At 53.8% G+C, this 14,983-nt stretch overlaps 1 protein-coding gene and 1 long non-coding RNA gene across 2 annotated transcripts; one reads left to right on the forward strand and one right to left on the reverse strand.

The window, feature by feature from the left end:
- The first annotated feature begins 1,352 nt into the window (after positions 1 to 1,352).
- On the forward strand, positions 1,353 to 3,369 carry LOC112114542. The gene is made up of 2 exons (XR_002908744.2): positions 1,353 to 2,605; positions 2,906 to 3,369. It is a non-coding gene; the product is annotated as an uncharacterized LOC112114542 (long non-coding RNA).
- Positions 3,370 to 6,289: 2,920 nt separating this feature from the next.
- On the reverse strand, positions 6,290 to 14,526 carry YPEL4 (yippee like 4). Its single transcript, XM_024211309.3, has 5 exons — positions 14,335 to 14,526; positions 13,089 to 13,413; positions 12,746 to 12,789; positions 8,193 to 8,301; positions 6,290 to 7,957 (listed from the first exon to the last, which is right to left on the reverse strand). The coding sequence occupies exons 2-5, from the start codon at positions 13,227 to 13,229 to the stop codon at positions 7,868 to 7,870; spliced, it is 384 nt and encodes a 127-aa protein (XP_024067077.1). The 5' UTR covers positions 13,230 to 13,413; positions 14,335 to 14,526; the 3' UTR covers positions 6,290 to 7,867.
- Between the last annotated feature and the right edge of the window lie 457 nt (positions 14,527 to 14,983).

Here is a 14,983-nt window from a genome sequence, read left to right on the forward strand (position 1 = left end):
GGGGAGCATGGGGGGGTTAAGATGAGGGTGGGGGTTCTGGGGGGCTGGATAGGGGGCCAGGCCTCACTGTTTGGGAAGGCATTGTCTCCCCCAGCCTTCCCTTCATACAATTTCTGTAGCTGATGTGGCCCTAGGGCCAGAAAGTTTGCCCACCCCTACACTAAGTCTACCTGTTCTGCTAGCATGGGCCCCCTTTCAATCATAGAATATCAGAGTTGGAAGGGACCTCAGGAGGTCATCTAGTCCAACCCCCTACTCAAAGGGGGACTAATCCCCAGACAGATTTTTACCCCAGTTCCCTAAATGCCTCCCTCAAGGATTGAACTCACAACCCTGGGTTTAGCAGGCCAATGCTCAAACCATTGAGCTATCCCTCCCCCCTTTAACTTGTCTTGCTGAGCCAGCCTCTTAAAACCTCCTCTAACACACACACAGGCAGGGACACACCCAGCTGCAGCTCAGCTCTGGGAAGACTCAGCTTCGGGGACTTGCTCCAGCACTCAGATGTCCACCTCCCATGGAGTGCAGACCCAAAGATATATTATGAAATTCATCCCCTCCCTCAATGTGGAGAGAGGTGTGCACACTTCTCCCCCCACCCCCGTTAGAAATGACAGAAATGGCGTTTAATAATAAACCAAATTTTATTAACTATAAAAGGCAGATTTTAAGTGGTAAAAGGGGTAACAAACAGAACAAAGCAGATTACTAAGCAAATGAAACCAAACACACAAACTAAGCTAGTTTCACTAAAGGAATTGGTTACAAATAGTATTTCTCACCCTAGATATTGTTGCAGGCAGTTTGCAAAGTTTCTGTGGTTCAGAGTTCCAGTTATATTCCTTTTCAGACTGGACCCCGTCTCGGTCTGGACTCCCCCCTTGCCTTCCCTTTTGCAGTCTTTCTTCTTGGGCAGACAGGCCATGGAGAGGAGGAGTCCTGTTTGCCTTCCTCCCCACCCTTAAATAGGATTTACATAAGGTGGGAATCCTTTGTTTCCCAAACTTGACCCCCCCTTCCCTTATAGTGGAAAGTTACCAGAAGTTCCAGGTAATGTTTTAGTATCAGGTGACAAGACCACCTGACTGTAGGATCACAGCGTCCATGAGTCAGTGGCAGTATGGAGCATCCGCAGGATGACGAAGCTTTTCACAGTCCATTGTCCTCGCTGATGGGCCATCTGCCCTGTCTGACTTTTCCATTGTTGTACCTGAAGTGTTAGCAGTGGGCGTCACCCACAGTTGAAATACAAGTATATAGTCGATATTCCAAACTTCAGATCCAGAAATGATACAGGCATACAAATTGGATAATTGCATTCAGTAAATCAGAACCTTTCCAATGATATCTCACATGAGCCATCTTGCATAAAGTATATCTCAGTTATGTCATAGCATAAGCATATTTTCATAAAGAATATGGAATGACACGTCACAGGAGGTGCCTGAGCACATTGCATCAGAGTGCCTAGCCAAGGTCCAGCCACCCAGGGTCAGGAAATGCCAGAACCCAGCCCCAGTAGGGGAGCTAGGTTTGAGTCAGTGCTCCGCTATTCCCCACGGTGAATTGTGCTGCTGCCTATCTGCCTGAATCTTGGCATTCCCTAACCAGCATGCCACCCCGCTGCATCTGCCTCTTCAACTTCAGCATGTGCCATGCCAGACATCCACCTACGAGCCTTGGTCAGCTTGGACACTTCTGGCAATTTTATGGACCAGAACTTTAAGGAGCCTCGAATTCGCATCCTCTGCAAGGTCTTCCCTGAGCTTGTTGAGGTTATAGATGGGTCATTCCTATCTTCAGGCCCCGTCATGCATCAAACAACCCACCTGGAGGGCGTCAGCATTGGCAGTCACTGAGAGATCTTGCAGTTCAGGGTCATCTGTGCTTTGCATTCACCGGTCGTCCTTGGTGTCCCCTGGCTCATTGCCCATCAGCCCCAAATTAGCTGGGGCTTGCGATCTATACTTTTCTATTCCCTGCAGAGCCGATGAGCATGCTTTCCCAACTCTAGTGAATGGCTGGTCGCATTCTGTGGCATGCTCCAGCCCCCGAAGCACCCAGAACTGCCAACCAAAGTTTCATTGGCAGTGCCCGGAATTCCTGCCGAGTACGTAGAATATGCCACGGTATTTGACAAACAGAAGGCAGACACTCTATTTCCACAGCACAGTGATGATTGCACAATTGACCTTCAACCAGGAACAGGAGTTCCTTTTGGGTGCATTTACACCTTATCTGTACCCAAACTGCAGGCCCTCCAGGAGTACCTTGAGGAAAATTTGCAGAAGAGGTTCATGGTCCCTTGACTTCCCGAGTGGCAGCACATGTCTTCTTCGTGGCCAAGAAGGATGGCTCCCTCCCTTATATTGATTATTGAACCTTTAACGAGATCACAGTCTGCGACTGATGCCCCTTTTCATGAAAGACTCCGGGTCAGGTCTTCACAAAGCTAGACTGGCGTGGAGCATACAACCTGTCAGAATCCAGCAAGGGAATGTGTGATGCTGACGGACCAGGGGCCAAGGCCCTTAGATCTCAACTGACCACTGGCAAATATGTAGCTGGAACCAGCCTGGCTCACCCATGTGCTAATATTGTTAAAGTAGGTATTAGAGTTTTAAAAATGTGTTGTTGCATGCGCTAATCTAATATCTGTATCCTATGTTACAAGGTAACAAATACAACAAGGAGTCTGGTGGCACCTTAAAGACTAACAGATTTATTTGGGCATAAGAAGTGAGGTTTATTACCCACGAAATCTTATGCCCAAATAAATCTGTTAGTCTTTAAGGTGCCACAGGACTCCTTGTTGTTTTTGTGGATACAGACTAACACGGCTACCCCCTGATACTTGACACCATGTAAGGTAACAAATGTTTGCTCTGTAACTTTAACTCACCAGACAGAGGAGAAGCATTACCAAGTGTGAAATACTAGCTTGCCACAGGAGGTGTTCTCTTTTGCCCAACAAAAGAAGTCCCATCAACACCAGATGAACTGTTGTGGAACATCCGAGGACAAAAGACTTTGTTGATTGCCCCCCCTTACCCCTCCCACTTGAAGAAGAGACAGGCAGCTGAATTTGCAACTCGGCAGAAAGAGGAAAGGAATAAAAAGCCCTAACAAGGAGGAACTGTATCCTCTGCTTGGAGTCTGAGGAGCGGGACTTACTAAGCATAAGCAAAAGATCCCCAGTGGTTGGCCTGGATTAGCCCTAAGGGCACAGAGCTTGCTTATTATAGAAGCTTCAGTTACCTTTTGAAACTTAAAAGGGGAACACGTTTGTGTGTACATTTACCTGCTTTAACCTTCTAAATAACTCTATTTCCTTTGCCTAGTTAATAAATCTTTAGATACTTTATTTTAGGATTGGTAAGACCCTTCGTTTTCAGTTTAAACTGATTTTTATTGAAAAATTCTCAGGTTTTAAAAATAGGATTATTCCGTTTTTTTCTGATTTTCACTCTACTTTTGTATCATTCAAATATATAAAAAATAACTAGTTTGATTAGGAAAATACAATACATTCCATGAGCTATATGTATTACGCTAATACACTAGTCTGTGTGTATATGCAAGGCTGCCTGTTGAAGTAAGGCTGTGTATTGGTCTAGAAGATACAATAAACAAAGAGGCGCACACGCAAGCTCTGAAGTGCGTTTGCATCTTAATGTACAGATGAATCTCACGCACACCTCGTACACGTGTCAAGCTGTTAGAGAACGGCTTAAAGATCTGCCACACTAAAATGGGAAGAAAACAAAAATCTGTATCAGAATACATGTCAGAACACAAGGAAGTATTCGAAAGTTTTTAAAAAAAGAAAGGAGAAAAGGATGAAGTTGAGTGTATGTGCTGCCAATTGTGTGGCCCAATTATTAAACGGTAATATTTAAAGACTAATAGTTCTAAATCTACAGCAGTAAACTTTATTCAAATAAAAAGTTTTATTTGGGGATTAGAGATATACACCTCTACCTCAATATAATGCGACCCGATATCACACGAATTTGGATACAACGCGGTAAAGCAGCGCTCCGGGGGGAGGGGCTGCGCACTCCGGTGGATCAAAGCAAGTTCGATATAACGCGGTTTCATCTATAATGTGGTAAGATTTTTTGGCTCCAGGGGACAGCGTTATATTGAGTTAGAGGTGTATTGTTTTCTTAAACTCAGAGGTGGCATTGTGTTTTGAATTCTATTTTAGTTCTGCAGCAAACCACACTGCTGAATGGAATTCAAAGCATTAATCTGAGGAATACTTTCCCCCCCTGTCTTTCTGTCCACCAAAATAAACCCTGATATTTACCCAGAAATATTAATATTTTTTTGCACTGATTTTCACCTGTTTTTGTTGTGGTGGTAATAAACATTGATAAATCCTCAGGAAAAAATAAATAAAATAAAAACTGAAAATGAAGGGCCCCAAGGATTGGCTACAAGCGTTGTCTTTGGTGTGGGATCTAAAGTGCTGTTGAGCTGGGGTAAGTGACTGTCCTTTGGGACTGGGAGTAACTTGAACACCGTTGTGATTTTGTGTGTAAAGGACCATCTATCACAAAGGCAATCTTACCTAGGTGGCAAGATAGAGCAGAACACCCACGTTAAGGCTGTTAATAGTGCCTGAGACATTCACACTTGATACTGGGTTGGTAAAATCTAAGCCTAGAACTCCCAGCCAGTTTGGGGTTTGTGCCCTGCCTCTTAACAGGCTGCCTTTAGGTTGGTACTCATGCTGCTCACCCACTGCTGGACGACAGGATGAATGACATTTTGAACCAGCTATGGCCATTTTGACTATTTGGTCATGTCATTTGGTCCCACTACCTTCCAGCTTTTCATGAATGATGTTTTCAGAGACAGCCTCAACCAACTCATGATCATCTACTTAGATGATAGTCTCACTTTTTCAGAGAATCAAGAATTCCATGACCACCCAGTGCACACACTGTTTTTGAGTGGCTTTGCCAAAGTCAACTTTATGCGAAACGTGAAAAATGCAAATCCCTGCACCTTTTTCTCTCTGAAACTGGTTCCCACTGAGAGAAACTATGATGTGGGACAAAGAACTGCTGGCCGTCTGAGCTGCCTTTGAGGAATGGAGGCACCTCCTCAAGGAGGCCTACAGCTCTGGCCAAGTCTGAACCGATCAAAAGAAGTTGGCGAAATGCAACAACTCAACCGTCAGAATGGCTGGGCTCTTTTTCTCTCCCAATTTGACTTCATTGTTACGTACTGTCCGGGGACTAAGAATGGGATGGCAATGCCTTGCCACACAAGGATGAGTAGCATGAAATGGAGCAGGAAGCTTTCACCACTGTCATTAAACCCTCCCACGTTTGTGTGCGGGAGCCGCACGTTCACTTGATGACCACTTGCCATCCCTTGCTTCCAAGTGACCTGTTTGCGGCCTCAATCTGCCAAAATCCCCAGATTCAAAGTTTCATCTACAACACAACCCCCTTTATTGTGGGGATTGTCTCTACATGCCTGAGGGCAGCTCCTGGCTTCAGGTGCTAGAGTTGTGCCATGACTCGCCCATGGCTGGACATTTCAGCCCATTTAAAATCTGGACCCTGATCGCTAGGTACTTCTGCTGGCTGATCTTATGAACGGATGTTAAAAACAACGCTGGGTCATGCAACCTGTGTGCCCATAGGAAGAATCTATGAGCCGAATCAAGCCCATGGGCTTCCCTCAGCCCCTCCCCACACCTCCTTGTCCTTGCTCTACCCTCTCAATGGACTTTATTGTTGAGTTACCGTGCTTCCAAGGGCACTCAGTTATCCTGACCATAGTGGACCTCCTGACCAAGCTGCCTCATTTTATTCCCGCCCGCACTGTGCCAGCTTTGATTTGCTCTGACCACTGGCTTGTCTCGTGATCACTTCTGCCCTCTGATTCTGCTCTGCCCACTAGGTTGCACTGCCTAGACCCCAGTGTGTGACGGGGGGCTCTGATGCCAGCAGAGTGTGCTGTGCTTGGGTTGTGGGGGGCTCTGATGCCAGCGGGGAGAGGTGAGGTTAAGGGGCCATTGATGCTGGCGGGGGCTGCTCTGACACCAGTGGGGTGCTACTATGCTTGGGCTGGAGGGTTTTCTGATGCCATAAGGGGGTTCTCTGCTCAGGCTGGGGGGGTCCTCTGATGCCAATGGGGGGGAGGGGAGGTCAGGATGCTATTGATGCTGGTGAGATCTGCTCTGACACCGGGGCGGGGGGGGGGGGGCTACTGTGCTCGGGTAGGGGTGAGGGCTGTGATGCCAGAAGGGGGTGCTGTGGTGAGGTTGGTTGGGGGGTCTCTGATGTCAGTGGGAGGTGCTGTGCTCTGGGCGGGGGCTGTGATGCCAGTGGGACATCTCTGATCCATCACCCCCTGTGATTCTCTCAGACCCAGTGCCCCTGGGGGTCCATGCTGCTCAGACACCACAGCACCCTCCACCCATGCCAGCCCCTCCCCCAAAAGGCCCAGGGCCGACAGGCAAGGCATGAGCCTCATCCACTAAAGGATGCCCCTGCTGGGTGTCCGAGCCCAGAAGGACAGACGGGGTGGACAGGCCTTGACTAGCTCCCTTCCCCAATAACAGACTCTCTCCATCTTCTATAAAAACATCTTTATTTATAATACAAAACCCGCGTGCGCTGGTGCTGGTGCCACAGTGTTGGGGCCCCCGGGCCGGGCCCCGTGGCAGCGATGAGGGGGCAAGGATGGGCAGTCCCCAGGGATCACCAAGGCATGGCGACCCACAGAACCAAATGGCCCAGAGCAGACATGAAGGAGTGCGGAAGAAGGCCCAAGGGAGGGATGCGGGAGCAGGGAAATGAACAGCAGAGTCCCAGGCCCAGCTCTGGACCCTCTCACCCCAGGCCTGAGGGCGGAAGCTCCCACCTTCTCATCCCCCACTCTGAGCCCCAGGCCCAGGGGGCAAGCTCCAACCTTCCCACCCCAGGCCAGGGGTCCAGTTCTGACACTCCCTCCTCCCCAACTCCTCATTCCAAGCCCCAGGCCAGGAGCTGGACTCTGATCCTCCTCCCCCCACACACTGCGGGGCCAGGGGGCCTGGCTCTGACCCTCTCTGCCCCCCACCCCACCCTGAGCCCCAGTCCAGTGGGGTCTGTGGTGACCCTCTAGCCCCAGGCCAGGGGGGCCAGCTCCTACCTTCTCTCCCCCAACTCCACCCTGAGCCTCAGGCTGGGGTGGCTTCCCTGATCCCATTGCCCTCCCACCCAGAGCCCCACATGGGGAGGGGGCCAGCTTTGAGTCTGTTCTCGTGCCCATGCTGGGGGGGGGGAGGCAACTCTGATCTTCCCCCCTCCACCCCAGAGCCCCATGCCAAGGGGGGCTGGCTTTGATCCTCATCACCAAGAGTGGGAGGGAAGCTCTTTGATGCTAATGCCCCCCACCCCACACCAGGGGGCCAGCTTTGATTCTCTTGGCCTCTCCCGTCACAACCCCACACCAGGGGCAGGGGTGAGTGTGCACTCAGCTCCCTCACCCCACCAGTTCCCCTCAGCGCCATACCAAAGGAACTGTCTCCTTGCTCCCCATCTCACAGGGCAGGCTCTAGCTAATGGGGGAGACACTCCTACTCCCCCTGATTGGGGGAGTCAAGCTCCCAGGTGTCTGTGCCCCACAGTGCTAGCAGGGGGTCGGTGCCTGCAGGCTCTGAGCCCAGCAGGATGCCCACCCCGGGGCTGGCCTCACAGGTCATGCCTGGTGCTGGGGGTGGGGCGAGGGCCCCGGATCCCCTGCTCCCGAAAGGCGATCGTTGTGCAGGGGAGTTCTCGTGCTGGGATGGGCAATGTGGCAGCGTGATCAGGGAGGGGGAGGCCATGCTGCTGGGGGTGCGGCTGCAAGCCCCCCCCCCTCAGTCCCAGCCGTTGTCCTTCACCATGTGCGACATCTCAATGATGAACTTCCCCTCCTTGTACTTCTGGCTGGTCTCGAAGGCCTGTTCCTGGGGGAGGGGAGAGAGAGCGGAGCGTCTGAGCCAGCCCCCTTCTCTAGGACATGCTGTTCTCCCCAGCAGGGGGCACTGTGACCCCAGGGAGGGGGAAGCCTGCGCTGCCCTCCTCAGCTGGGGGCATTGTGACACCAGGGAGGGGGCACAGTCTGTACTGCCCAGTCCCGCTTCCCCAGCAGGGGGTGCTGTGACATGGGGGGGACTCCTGCAGGGCTGGGGCAGTACTCACATATTTCCACCCCAGGGTGGTCTTGCAGCTCTCACAGAAAATGTCGGCCACAGAGTGAAGCCCAGTGAGCAGGAGGCGCTGTTCAGCCGGCCCGCAGCCAACGTTAACCCTGGCACCAGAAAGAGGAGCAGCGTGGGACAGGGTCACAGACTGACTTCCACCCCCAAATCCCGAGAGCCCTACGTTCCCTCTCAGCTGCACAGCCGCCCAGCAGTCTATCCAGTGCCGCACACTTCAGGTGCCCCCCACCCCACTGCCGTGCTGCTCCTGCCCTCTGCCTTGGGTTGGACCCCCTGGCCAGCTGCTTGCTGTGCAGAGAGGAGAAGGGGAGGGGGGGATACTGATGTCAGAGTGTCCCCCTCCCCCCGTCTATGTACCCCATCTCCACAGAACAGGGGGAGGGGACATGACAGGGCTTAGGAGTGGGACATGGGGCTGAGCTTCCTGGCAGCTGTTGCGGTGTCTGAACAAGCAGGCTGGTGACAGCTGAGCTACTTAAAAGGGCAGCATACTTAAAGGGGCAACACATCTCTCTCTCTCTCACACACGCACACACACACGCCACACTGTCTCTCTCTCTCTCACACACACACCACACTCCCACACACATATGCGCCACACTATGTCTCTCTCATACACCACACTGGGTGTCTCTCACACACACCTCCCAACACATACTTGTATTGTTGTTGTTCTTGATACTTCCTGCAATGCACATATATTCTCTGTAATTTTATTCTTTCCAAGTGCTGTTATTTTAGTTTCTGGACTGGTTTATGCATTTCATAATGTTTATTTCTCTCTTATGCTTAAATTTAATTTTTGAGTAGTGAAGTTCTAAAATGTCTAATCTGTCTTGGCTGGAGTTATTATCCCTATGGTAACTTTTATATATATATAAATACTCAGTATTGGTGCACATAACAAAATTCATTTCACACATGGATGGAAAAAATTAGAGGGAACATTGCTGTGGTAGTGGGGGTTGAATTCAGATGCCAGGGCCCCTAGAAGCTGTGGGGGAGTGTCGTGGTGCCCTAGAAAACATACAGCCCATACAAGACCAGACTGTTCAGGCTTAACCCCCAGGCCCTGCTGCGATCAAAGCCCAGAAGCCCAGCCTGGCTCAGGGATGTGGGGCAGAGCTGAGTCTCATTCATGCACTGGAGACGCTGCAGATTCCCAGTGGCTTCATGTAGAGGCTGAGTGGGAAGGGGGGACTAGCTGGGCCTTGGTGCGGCAGGCTCCCAGCAGGGCCCCATGGAACTCTGTCTGGGACGAAGCGAACTCACCCAAGGGTCCCTCCAGCCATCAGCCCACACTAGCGTGTGAGACAGTGCCACCACGTGGTCAATGGTAAGAGCTACTCCTAGATCAGGAGTAGGCAAACTTTTTGGCCTGAGGGCCACATCTCAGTATGGAAATTGAATGGAGGGCTGGATGGGGCAGGGGATTGAGGCACATGGGGGGGATGAGGGCTCGGCTGGGGGGTGCAGACTTTGAGGTGGGGCTGGGGATGAGGGGTTTGGGGTGCAGGAGGGTGCTCAGGGCTGGGATGAGGGGTTCAGAGGGTGGGAGGGGGCTCTCAGCTGGGCCAGGGGATTGGGGCACATGGGGGGGTGAGGCTTCGGCTGGGGGTGCAGACTCTGGGGTGGGGCTGGGGATGAGGGGTTTGGGGTGCAGGAGGGTGCTCCAGGCTAGGATCAACGGCTTTGGATGGCAATCAGGGCTGGGACAAGGGGTTGGGGCACAGGGGTGGGGGGGCTCAGAGGTGCAGGATCTAGGCGGCTCCTGGAAACAGCGGCCCTTCCCCCTCTGGCTCTCACGCAGAAGTGGGGCCACACCACTCTGCATGCTGCCCTGTCCGCAGGCACTGCCCCCGCAGCTCCCATTGGCTGTGGTTCCCGGGAGCTGCAGAGCCGTCGCTTGGGGCAGGGGCAGCGTGCAGAGCCCCCGGTTGCCCCTGCTTCTGGGAGCCACGTGGAGCTGCTGCACATGCAGAGTGGAGCAAGGCAAGCCTCTGACCATGCTCCCTGGCTGGAGCACCAGAGCGGGGAAAGCTCCCAACCCCGCTCCCCGGCGGGAGTGTGAGGGCCAGATTAAAAGGTCCAATGGGCTGGATGCAGCCCGCGGGCCATAGTTTGCCCACCCCTGTCCTAGATCTAATGGCATCACTAGGAGTCTCTACTCCTGGGGGAATTCTGCACCACTACAGACATGTAGAATTCATGTATCCCGCAGACTTTTTTTCCCTGCAGAAAATACATTTCTGCCTCAGAAGTGCTGCAGTTCTGCCTTTAGCCCACCAGAGGTCACTGTGGTGCCAGAACAATCAGCAGCATGAACACAGCCAGCTGTTCTGGCGCCACAGCAGCCTCTGGTGGGCAAAAGGCAGAACTGCAGCACTTCTGGGGCAGAATGTATTTTCTGTGGGGAAAAAAATTGTGTGTGCGCCCAGTGTTGCAGAATTCCCCCAGGAGTAGAGTGAGAAAGGCCTGGGAGTGGCCTGCTAAGAGCAGGGAACAGAGGTTACTATATTTTGGGACTTTGTGAGTTTTGTTTTGCACACTGATGTTAAGAAATCCAGCCCCTAAGGAGGGGTGGCTGAACAGAGAGCAGCCTGTGTGTGGCGTTTATTGAGGAGCCCTGAAGAGAGGAAAGTGAGGCATGGTGCTTCCAGAGCCTTTCCTGGCCACAAGTGGGCACCTGGCCAGCAAGTGGGCACCTGGGAGGTTGCTGACCCTGTAACACCCTTCCAAAGGGTGGCACTAATAACTCCTTTCAAAAATGGGCCCCTGCGCCTTTTGCTGGCCAGCAAGGATGTGGCTGTATTCCCTAGAGGCTCCTTGCCCATCATTAAGCAAAGCTGCATGAGAACCAGCCAGCAAAGAGGGCATTTCTGTTGTTCCCACAGAACAGAGAAAACTAGTCCCAGCCTGATCAGTCTCTAATGCAAAGCAGACAAACTCATAGCAGTGAGAACCACACAGCTACGCTACTGAGCCAAGGCAGCAAGGAGCCATCATGCCACCCACAGCCTCAGACAGCACCCAAACCACAGCACCGGGAACCCTAAATCCGTAGGGCATGATCTGTCCAGCTCTGCCTTCTCTCTGCCATGTCGTTCATAGATTCCAAGGCCAGAAGGCACTGTTGTGAGCATCTGCTCTGACCTCCCGTATAACCTAAACCAGAGAACTTCCCTGAATTAATTCCAGTTCGACATAATAGAGCAGATTTCTTAGAAAAACAGCCAATCCTGATTTTAAAATGGCCAGGGATGAAGAATCCACCAGGACCCTTGGTAAGTTGTTCCATTGGTTAATTACCCTCACTGTTAAATATGTGCACCTTATTTCCAGTCTGAATTTGTCTAGCTTCAACATCTAGCCATTGGACATTGTTATACCTTTGTCTGCTAGCCAAAAAGAGCCCTCTATTCTCATATTTCTGGACCCCAGGTAGGTACTTCTAGACTGTGATCAAGTCACCCCTTAACCTTCTCTTTACTAAGCTAAATAGATTAAGCTCCTGGAGTCTATCACTATAAAGCAGGTTTTCAATCCCTTAATCATTCTCGTGGCTGTTCTCAGACCCCTCTCCAATGTATCAACATCCTTCGTGAAGTGTGGGCACCAGTAGTAGACACAAGATTCTAGCCGCGGTTGCACCAGAGCCACATACAGAGGTACAGTAGGCTCTCTCCTCCTACTCATGATTGCTTGGTCATGTTTGGGCATTGGCCATGGCCACCCGTAAGCCATGGACCAGACAAGGGAGAAAGTTCCTAGATATTTCTATGTCAATAGCCATTGCTGTTGGCAATGGGATGGCCCACTGGCTGAGTGGTAGAGGTTGTGACCCCCTGCCAGAGTTGACAGTGATGTGGCTGTGGTGGATTTTCATCCCCTTCCCATTACAATCCCAGCCCCTTGCTGGGATCACCCTGGAGTGGACCGACAGGGAGAACCCTGGGCTTGGAGACAAGCCAACCCATATGAGACATCTTTGGGGAGAAAGACCCCAGCGCAAGAGGTTTTGGAGATGGGGCCTGACAAGTTACTGCCAGCTTGAGCAGGCAATTGTCTGCTGGGGAATGATGCTGAGACATGGGGTGTGGTGTGCTCTAGTGGAGCCCAGAGAGTGAGGCACATTGGGGCAGGGTTATACATCACCATGACAACTGCTGTGATTCTACCCCGGGACTCACCATCTCGAGACCCCATTCCAGAGACTACACCTCTGAGTTCAGATGCCAACAGTCACCCTCTTTTGGGTCATGTAGAACAGAGATGGCCTAAATTATCAGCTCTTTGGGGCAGTGACCATCTCTGTTCTGGGTCTGTACAGCGCTTAGCACAACAGGGTCCTGCTTCACCGCTGGGTGACCAAGGCACTACCATAATATACCTCTCAATGATAACGACTGCTAATATAGCTCTATCTGCTGCCTGCTCCCTTCTGACTGGCTGCAAACTCCCCACCCCCCACCCCCACCCGTACTCTCCCCCACTTGTAACTGATGGAGTGATGGATCACGGAGGGGCACTCACACAGAATTGAACAGGTAGGCTCGGCCATGGCTCCCCTGGAAAGACTGCAGAGACAAAGGACAGGAATTATACCCTGCCCCCCTCCCCCTGAAACAACCCTGGTCCCCACCATCCACCTTCATTCACTGCCGTGGGGAAGCTCACAGCACCCAGGGCCTGGCTGGGCACCGATAGGGCATTGCCATAGGCAAGATTGGCAGTGGCAAGGCATGGCTGTGAGGAAGCTCACAGTGGTGGGGTCCTCAGCTGGGCACCGGCAGGGCCCGGCCCTGCAGAAGCTCACAGTGGCCATGGGGAAGCCTGGTGGCTGGTGCAGGCCCCTGGCAGGCTGGAGCGGCTGTACCTTGGAGATGAGCTCATCGTGCTTGGCCAGGTGGGCCTGGCAGTGCACACAGCTGTAGGTGCGGTGGCAGTGCGGAAGGTAGCTGCGGAAGGTCTTGGTGGGCAGGCAGGCGGCAGGCGGCCCTGGCTCACAGCTGGGCATGACAGGCTGGAGGGCGATACCCTGGCGGGGCGGGGGGGCGGGCGCTGTGCACCCCCCACACAGTCGGTCGCAGGTGAAGCAGCGAAGCAGGTTGGCTAGAGCCGTGTTTCAGGGTGGGAAGAGTTTGGGGGGGCTGCACAGCCGGGGCCCCCCCAGATGAGAACCAGGCCGAAAGGGGAGTCACCTGCAGAGAACGAGAGAGAGGAGGGCAATGAATCAGGGGGGCTGCCCCCTTGGCCAGCGCCCATTCTGGCTCCCTCCACCTGGGACACTGGGAAGAGCACCCTCGGATAGGGAAGGGGAAAGGCTCCCCAGCCCTCAGTGCCCGCTCTCTTCTCCCCCGTGCGCTGCCCCCCAACCCAGAAAGCATCCCCCGCTAGAGCTAGAAAGGAAATGCACAGTCCTGGTGAGCCAATTCTCTGGCTGGCCAACCTACGCCCCTGCGTTGGGGACAGCGCCCCCTGCTGGGACAAAGGGATGGTCCTCGTCATTGGGTCTCTTCTCCCCATGCTGCTGTCACTGCCCTGACGAGAGCGCCCCCTGCTGGGACAGACCCATTCCCACCACTGAGCCCCAAGTCTCCCCAGCTCCCAACCCCCAGCCCAGAGACAGTGCCCCATGCTGGTCACTGCCCGGAACTGTCTTTTAAAAAACCCCTGCCTGAGTTTGGCACCAGCCTGACCCAGCTGACTGAGACAGCCCCCAACTCGCTGCATGAGTGTCATGATCCCTCCTCGCTAGTGGACAATGGGCTCACAAACTGGGGCAGCCCAGTGCCAGAACCCCACAAGGTCGGTCCCCTCTTTCTCACCCAGGGAATAACATAAGGGAGGGGGGGTGAGGTGGAAGGTGACATCTGGGGGCGGTGGGGGGTTCCCAAGGATGAGCTCCCCGCAGAGAAGGGAAATGGAGGAGGATCTGGCGTGGGAAAGTTGCAAGTGGGATGGGAGGGGATGGGGGGGGCTGGGCTCTCTCGTCACGGGCTGGATTGATGGATGATGCAGAGGAGGGGAGAGACCCAGGCTCCGTTTGCGGGGCCAGCTGCGGTGGGAGGACAAAGTTTCTCCGCGCAGCCCTTGGCGCTCAGCCCCCTGCCGCCCCTCACCTTGAAATCTCGTCCCAAGCGCCCCGTCCGTCCGTCCCGCGGCCGCTCCTCCGGCGGAGGGGGGTCGCCCTGGGGCTGTGCGGGGCGCAGGGGGCCGGCTCAGGGGGCCGGGGGACCGCGGCTGGGGGGCGAATGGGGCCCTGGGGCTCGGGCTGGAGCCGAATGTGGCTGTGTGTTGTGGCACCGCATCATAACATTGAGTCATCCCCCCCCCACCTCCCGCTACGTCAGAAAGGGGCTGGGAGGCGCGGGGAGGGAGGGGGCCGGGGCCACTGGGGCTGGGCTGCGGGGGTGGGGGGCGCAGTGATTGGAGGGGGGTGAACATGGGGCAGGGGAGGAGCGGCGGGGGGAGGCTCAGGGCCAGCAGTACCCCGGGATGCGCGGGCGGCGCACAGGTAATAAATCATGTATTGCGTCTCTGACGCAGGGAGTGGGGAGCGAGAGACAGCTCGGGATCACGGGCTGCAAATCTGCATGCGCCCCCCAGAACCCAGGCCGGGGCTCCCCGCTGCAGCGCAACTGCGACCTACCTGGCTGGAGATACCCAGCGCACTAAGAGCCCCAAACCTGTCAAATCTGTGACAGCCCCAGCCCTGTCCCCCTGATCTCACTGCCCCAAAACCTAGCACCCACACGGCATGCCGCTCCC

The sequence above is a fragment of the Terrapene carolina genome, unplaced genomic scaffold, assembly GCF_002925995.2.
Source record: "Terrapene carolina triunguis isolate 2854851 unplaced genomic scaffold, T_m_triunguis-2.0 Scaffold926, whole genome shotgun sequence".
Classification (NCBI taxonomy): Eukaryota; Metazoa; Chordata; order Testudines; family Emydidae; genus Terrapene; species Terrapene triunguis.

What these genes read in the sequence shown, in the direction of transcription:
- YPEL4 (XM_024211309.3), bottom strand. Translation starts at nt 13,229, where the DNA reads ATGCCCAGCTGTGAGCCAGGGCCGCCTGCCGCCTGCCTGCCCACCAAG. An exon ending in ACGATGAGCTCATCTCCAAG is followed by an intron (nt 12,790 to 13,088) that starts GTACAGCCGCTC and finishes TTGTCTCTGCAG; the next exon opens with TCTTTCCAGGGGAGCCATGG. An exon ending in GCCTACCTGTTCAATTCTGT is followed by an intron (nt 8,302 to 12,745) that starts GTGAGTGCCCCT and finishes TTCTGGTGCCAG; the next exon opens with GGTTAACGTTGGCTGCGGGC.